General features: G+C 32.8%; 1 protein-coding gene and 1 pseudogene across 1 annotated transcript; both read left to right on the forward strand.

The window, feature by feature from the left end:
- Positions 1-291: 291 nt before the first annotated feature.
- LOC141696203 (glutathione S-transferase T3-like) lies at positions 292-1,413 on the forward strand. The gene has a single exon (XM_074500379.1). The coding sequence runs from the start codon at positions 292-294 to the stop codon at positions 1,411-1,413; it is 1,122 nt and encodes a 373-aa protein (XP_074356480.1).
- A 183-nt stretch (positions 1,414-1,596) lies between these two features.
- Positions 1,597-2,680, forward strand: LOC141696204 (uncharacterized; annotated as a pseudogene).
- Positions 2,681-7,648: the final 4,968 nt, after the last annotated feature.

Consider the following 7,648-nt stretch of genomic DNA (forward strand, 5'->3'; position numbering starts at 1 on the left):
ACATGTGAATGAAGTGGGCAGTCCCACCATAGTGGGCTGTCCCATTTCTTCACCCCTTTTAGTAATATATTATTATTTTTCTAATTCATTGCATAGAATACTTAAATGTTCAGATTATCTAGTTTGTACTTCAACAGCTAGTTATTTCTAACGTATTTATTTCTAACGTTCTTATTTCTAACGTTCGATTTTCTAACGTTAATATTTATTTCTATAAATACTCATTTCTTATATCCTATTATTTACATTCTTCACATCCTATTTTTTTTTAATTTTCATTGCTATCAAAATATGAATCCAAATAATCTCCCATCTTCAAATTCTCAAAATCCAAACCCACAATTTTCATATCCATATCCAAATTCTTATTTTTCAAATCCACAAAATTTTAATTTTAATTCTCAAATTCCAAATTCTCAATACCAATTTCCACCTTCTCAGAATTCTCAGTTTCCATTTTCATATCCTCAAAATTCTTTGTACCAATTTCCATTTCATCCATTTTCAAATCCACAATTTGAAACCCAACAAACACCCACCAGTAGTCAAAATTCTCCATGTTCACAAGTGCCAGCCTTTAATAACCCAAATTTTATTGATCTAAACGATGATTGTGAGGAAACTGAAGATGTTCGAGAAATTACTGGTCAGTGGAAGTGGATTGAAGATAAACTCTTAATAAGTGCATGGTTGAATGTGTCAATTGATCCATTGGTTGGAACTGATCAAAAAGCTGAAGCATTTTGGGAACGAATTCATCAATATTGTGAAGAAGATAATCCCGGTGTTATCAAAAAAGGAGTTGTGGCTATGAAAAAAAGGTGGAGCCGGATAAACGATGGTGCTCAAAAATTTGGAGCATGTTATGAAAAGGCAATGAAGATAGTCGGGAGCGGTTCAAACTTGGTTACTATATCTGATAAAGCTCATGAAATTCATTTAACTACATACAAAAAGAAGTCTAATTTTGACAGGCATTGGTTTGATCTTCGTACACAGCCTAAATGGAGAACTCCTTCAACTACTGAAAGTTCAAAAAGAACTAAATTAAGCAATTCTGGAAATTACTCATCATCGGGAAATAATGATACACCAACAAATGAAAATGTTGTTGAATCTCCGATTCGTCCCCAAGGTACAAAAGCGGCTAAAAGGAGGGGAAAAGGAAAGGGAAGAACCGTAGAAGCAGATGAAGAGTACGAAGAATTACGAGGTAATGCATGCAGAAAGTTGAACCTGATGCAAGAATTAAATCAAACCAAACAACTAGAACTTGAGACTCGACAGAAAGAGATTGAGGCAAAGCAAAGTGAGATGGATTTACAAGTAATTTTGGCTGACACTACCAAAATGACTGATACTCAGCGGAAGGCTCATTCAAAAATGCTTGAGAAGATTTTGGCAAAAAACTAGCCGTTGGAAGCTAGTGTCTCTCTTTATTCGTTTGTAATCTAGCCGTTGGAAGCTAGGTATGTCTTTATTCGTTTGTAATCCAGCCGTTGGAAGCTAGAATATATTCCTTTTTACCTTCTATATAAACTGATTGTCTCACTTCATATAGTTCACTTTCATATGAATCAAAACCCTCACCTTCATATGGATCAAACACCCACACTAGAAATTCTAACTGAAGAATTTATTCATGAGTTCTGCTACGATCATACTGAAGATGATCGTCTTCTCGAGCTCTATCATGAAAGGCATGGACAGAGCTCAAGATCCATGCCTAGAAAGAATATATTCAGAGATCGTGAAGCAGGTCATCAACGTTTGGTGAATGATTACTTTTCACCAAATCCGGTATATCCTGAACAAATATTCCGAAGAAGATTTCGTATGGGAAGGCATATTTTTCTACGTATTGTGAATGTTGTTTCAAATTTCGATCCATACTTTCAGCAAAGGGTCGATGCGCTGGGAAGAAAAGGTTTATCACCTTTACAGAAATGCACTGCGGCAATGCGTATGTTGGCATATGGAATATCTGCTGATGCTGTTGATGACTACGTTCGTATTGGCGAGAGTACTGTGATTGAATGCTTAAAAAAATTTGTCTCTAATGTCATCATGATATTTGAGAGTGAATACTTGCGAAAACCAAACTCTAACGACATACAACGTTTATTACAGATGGGTGAGGCTCGTGGTTTTCCTGGTATGATGGGCAGTATAGATTGCATGCATTGGCAATGGAAAAATTGTCCTAAAGCATGGAAGGGGATACTACTTAACGGATGGAATATATCCCGAATGGGCAACATTTGTTAAAACGATACCACGTCCGCAAAGTGAGAAAAGAAAATTATTTTGAAATTATCAAGAAAGCCAACGAAAAGACGTTGAACGAGCGTTTGGTGTATTACAGTCTCGTTTTGCAATTGTACGTGGTCCTGCACGATTTTGGGACAAAACAGATCTTGGAAAAATTATGAGGGCATGCATCATAATACACAATATGATTGTTGAAGACGAGAGGGATACTTACGCCACTCAATTTGGTCCCTTACCGATTTATGACGATGCAACAAATGGTTTATCGCAACCAAATTTAGGAGAAGAGCCATTTGTTCCGTATGAAACGTATATTCAAAATACATTACAAATGCGTGATAAACGGACACATCGTCGGCTACAAACTGACTTGGTTGAGCATATTTCGCAGTTTCATAATAATCGTTAAGTTTTCTTATATTGTAACGTTTAAATTTAACATTTTCTTGTGTGCTATTTTTTATTTCATGATTTTAATAATATGATGTATTTTAATTACGGAACATGTTTTTTATTTAATAATATTTTTAAAAATTTTAATCACTTTAATTTGATTATTAAATTTTAATACTAAAAAATTAAATTTGAAATTAAATCTAAGTCATTTTATTAAATATATATTATAATAAGAATACAGAATGTCCTACAATACATAGAAAATGGGCTTCTACCATTGTATGAATTGGAGTCACTTTTTTAATAAACCCACTTTGAACTGAGGTGTTCAGCAAATGTCAGTTGGGAAATGGAATCCGACCCTAGGCGCTGAAGATGCTCTAATAGGATCAATTTTAAATTAGGAACCACTTTCACGTTAAGATTTCAACTAAGTGTTTACATAATCTTTTTTTTTCGAAATAATAATTCATCAAAATAGTAAGTTGCCATTGATACCGACACACATTATGTAACAGCCCGCACTTCCGGACTATTAATTCTAAATCAAAACTAAAATAAAATACAATTATTAATCCACAATTCTATTACAATGACGACTATTACAAAAACGCAGCTAACAGAAGCGGTCCAAAAGTCAATTTACGCCAAACTATGGTTCTCGAACTCCAATGTTATTCAACTCGAATCTCGGACAAAACCTGAAATTGTAAGGGGTGAGCTACAAAGCTCAGCAAGTACGAATTGACTAACTATTTAACCGGAGAACAATGGGTGTTCTAATAAAGCGATTTTTCTCAAAACAATAATAATTTTGTAAAACAATTTCTATAGTAGATCCAACCCAAAGTTTTATATTTTAAAATTCAGAATTTAAAATAGAACAGAGCATATTTTATAACAGATCATAACAGAGTAAAACAGAACGAAACGATAATTCTTATAAATACCACACTCTTGATCTACGGCCACACTTTGCCAGTAGCCGACATCTAATTCTTATTCTTATTCTTATTCTTATATACCACACTTTGTCAGTGGTCGGCATCAAAAGTTCAATAATTACGCGCCCTTAATAGATATCTAAAGTTGCACACTTGTGCGCCTACTAAGAGTATCTAAGACTAGTTCCGGAACTATAGCGTAAATTACGAACGTGTTCGAAAACGTAGAGACTGGGTTTCAAAAGATTCTCGTATCTTATTTCTTATACAGTTCGAAACAGAATTCTTATATCTTATACGAAATTCGAAAATCAGAGTATCAAAACTTTTTCGAAAACAAAAGTAAGTTAAAAAGTACTTACCCCAAAGCCTGACCAGATTTGAATATAGCCTTTCTGACCCTCTAAACGACATTTTCTTGGAAAACACAAAATACGAAAGTTATAGAGATCGAAAAGACCTTTCCGAAAAGTCCAGGATCAACAAATTCTGACTTACGATGAATTTCCTATGAATTTTACAAGACTGCTGAATTTTATGACTAAAGGTCTACGAATTTTAATGATTAAAATGAGGAAGACGAATAGAATGTATTTATAAGGATACAAAACCCTCTTTCTTAACCTACAAATTATCCATATTAGAATCTGATCCAAATTTTAGGCCCATTAGTCTAATTCAAATTTTAAATCCTAGTTCTTATCCAATTTTAATACTTTTTTCTATTATTCAATTATTAATCGTTACCTAAAAATTACGGGAAATTACATACTACTCTCCTTAAAAAGAATTTGGTCCCCAAATTCACAACAATCCTAAAGTTCGAGACACGTTTACCCCTTGATCTACTAAAGGTCAAACTATGGTCCACAGGAACGCATCCCAGAGAAAGTGCTAGTCCCATACCTAATACACTCCGAAAGACAGCCTGCTCTTGATACCAACTGTAACAGCCCGCACTTCCGCACTATTAATTCTAAATCAATACTAAAATAAAATACAATTATTAATCCACAATTTTATTACAATGGCGACTATTACAAAAACGCAGCTAACGGAAGCGGTCCAAAAGTCAATCTACGCCAAACTATGGTTCTCGGACTCCAATGCTATTCAACTCGAATCTCGGACGAAACCTGAAATTGTAAGGGGTGAGCTACAAAGCTTAGCAAGTACAAATTGACTAACTATTTAACCGGAAAATAATGGGTGTTTTAATAAAGCGATTTTTCTCAAAACAATAATAATTTTGTAAAACAATTTCTACGGTAGATCCAACCCAAAGTTTTATATTTTAAAATTCAGAATTTAAAATAGAACAGAGCATATTTTATAACAGATCATAACAGAGTAAAACAGAACGAAACGATAATTCTTATAAATACCACAGTCTTGATCTACGACCACACTTTGCCAGTAACCGACATCTAATTCTTATTCTTATTCTTATATACCACATTTTGCCAGTGGTCAGCATCAAAAGTTCAATAATTACGCGCCCTTAATAGATATCTAAAGTTGCACACTTGTGTGCCTACTAAGGGTATCTAAGGCTAGTTCCGGAACTATAGCGTAAATTACGAACGGGTTCGAAAACGTAGAGACTGGGTTTCAAAAGATTCTCGTATCTTATTTCTTATACAGTTCGAAACAGAATTCTTATATCTTATACGAAATTCGAAAATCAGAGTATCAAAACTTTTTCGAAAACAAAAGTAAGTCAAAAAGTACTTTCCCCAAAGCCTGACCAGATCTGAATATAGCCTTTCTGACCCTCTAAATAACGTTTTCTTGGAAAACACAAAACACGAAAGTTGTAGAGAACGAAAAGACCTTTCCGAAAAGTCCAGGATCAAAAAATTCTGACTTACGATGAATTTCCTATAAATTTTACAAGGCTGCTGAATTTTATGACTAAAGGTCTACGAATTTTAATGATTAAAACGAGGAAGACGAATAGAATATATTTATAAGGATACAAAACCCTCTTTCTTAACCTACAAGTTATCCATATTAGAATCTGATCCAAATTTTAGGCCCATTAGTCTAATTTAAATTTTAAATCCTAGTTCTTATCCAATTTTAATACTTTTTTATATTATTCAATTATTAATCGATATCTAAAAATTACGGGATATTGGTGTTTTAATAAAGCGATTTTTCTGATTTAGTTGTAAAATTTTGATAATTCAATCATTTATGATTTAGTTGTAAAATATTTTGGATGTGTATCCTACATCTGAACCGAATTTTTTCTGATTACATAATCTCTTTCTAGTTACTCTAAAATAACAAATACGAGGTTTTGCTTTTAGCGACAACGTGCTATTCGGTAGTGATTTTAGTTATGGGATCAAAATACTACGTTCTAAGATGAAATATTTGAATATCAATCTCATTGATCATATAAGTATCATACGAATGATAAAATATAGAGACAAGCACTACTAGAAATCAGTCAATAGATATCAGCTAAAAAGCAATGTCTTTTAAAAAAGTAAGCGATGTCTTTACATGTGATGAGAAAAGTAGGGGTTTTACACATCGTTTTTTAGCTAATGTCTATGGTCGTTTTAGACATCGTTTCTAGTAATAATCTGATGTACTTTAATTCATTTTTTTACCTTGACTAAAATATCAAATCTGCTATATTATGACAGGTATATCAATTTAAACTTATCACATGTACAACAAAATGATACATTAACATCAAATCTCTTTTTAAACCGATCTGTATCTACTCCTTTTACATCAGTCATGTCTATAAAGCGATGTAACATCTTAAATAACCCGATGTCTTTAAATATATTTTACATCAGTTTTATGTTATGGTCATGTCTATTTTATATTTTTACATCAGTTTTGTTATAGTACACTGATATGTTTGTCTGCTTATGACATCAGTCCATTTATTTGGTTTATGTGGTGATGTGAGTTTTATTTTTGAATTTAATGAATTACCTGTATCAATGAAATGCCAAATTTTCAAAAACATGCCAAAAACTAAATTACCATTTCAAAACAAAAGAACCAAACCAATGTCACTAATACCATACTAAAACAAAATTACCATACCAAACCTAATAACTAAACTACAACGTCGCAAACTAAACACATTCATTAAGAGAGAAAAGTATAATTTTATTATTATAATTTGACTTATTATCGATTAAAATAAAAAAGGGCTTATATAGCCAACAAGTAAACAATGATAACGAAAAACATCCTAACAAAAACTATTATAATAATTAGATTATATATGTTAACATCCTCCCCTAAACTTGCGATGTTGAATCGAGAGTTTTTCAAACAAGAAACTGAGCCATATAATTAAACAATCCAAAGCTACAACCGAGAAAACTAAAGTATCTTAATGAATCCAAACATAGTCACAAATCCAAAACAACCAAAAGTTTCCAATAGAACGCAAAGTGCAGTAACATAAGAGAAATCGTCCAAAGACGCATCAACACAATAGAAAACATAGATGTGTATCCGAGAAAGCACCAACATGCAAGAGAAAACGTCCAAAGATGCAGTAACACAAGAGAAAACTGAGCAATCCAATCAACAAGAGAAAAAGAACTATTCATGTCACCCAATGATCAACAAATTCAAAAATAAAACAAATTTGCAATAATCAAAATACGAGTCAAATCCAAAATCAAACCCAATAATCAATCCAAACAAATTCCACAAAATTGAATCTAAGTCAATAAATTGTATTCAATCCTCAACAAAATAAAAAACTGTATCCAAATTCAAACTGTATTCAAATCTAATCAAATCCCGTGAAGGGTTAATGTGCATAGAGTATCGGATAAACTAAATCAATAGAGCACCAAATAAACTAAAGTAATCCCCCAAAGGACCAATGTGCCTAGAGCACCAAATAAACTAAACCAATCCTGCAAAGGACCAATGTGCATGGAGCACCAAATAAACAAAATCAATCCCTTGAAGGGTCAATGTTCTTAAGAGAACCAAAATAACCTAAATAATCCCTCGTAGGGCCAATGTGCCTAGAGCACCAAATA

This window comes from Apium graveolens, chromosome 11, assembly GCF_009905375.1.
Source record: "Apium graveolens cultivar Ventura chromosome 11, ASM990537v1, whole genome shotgun sequence".
NCBI classification, from domain to species: domain Eukaryota; kingdom Viridiplantae; phylum Streptophyta; class Magnoliopsida; order Apiales; family Apiaceae; genus Apium; species Apium graveolens.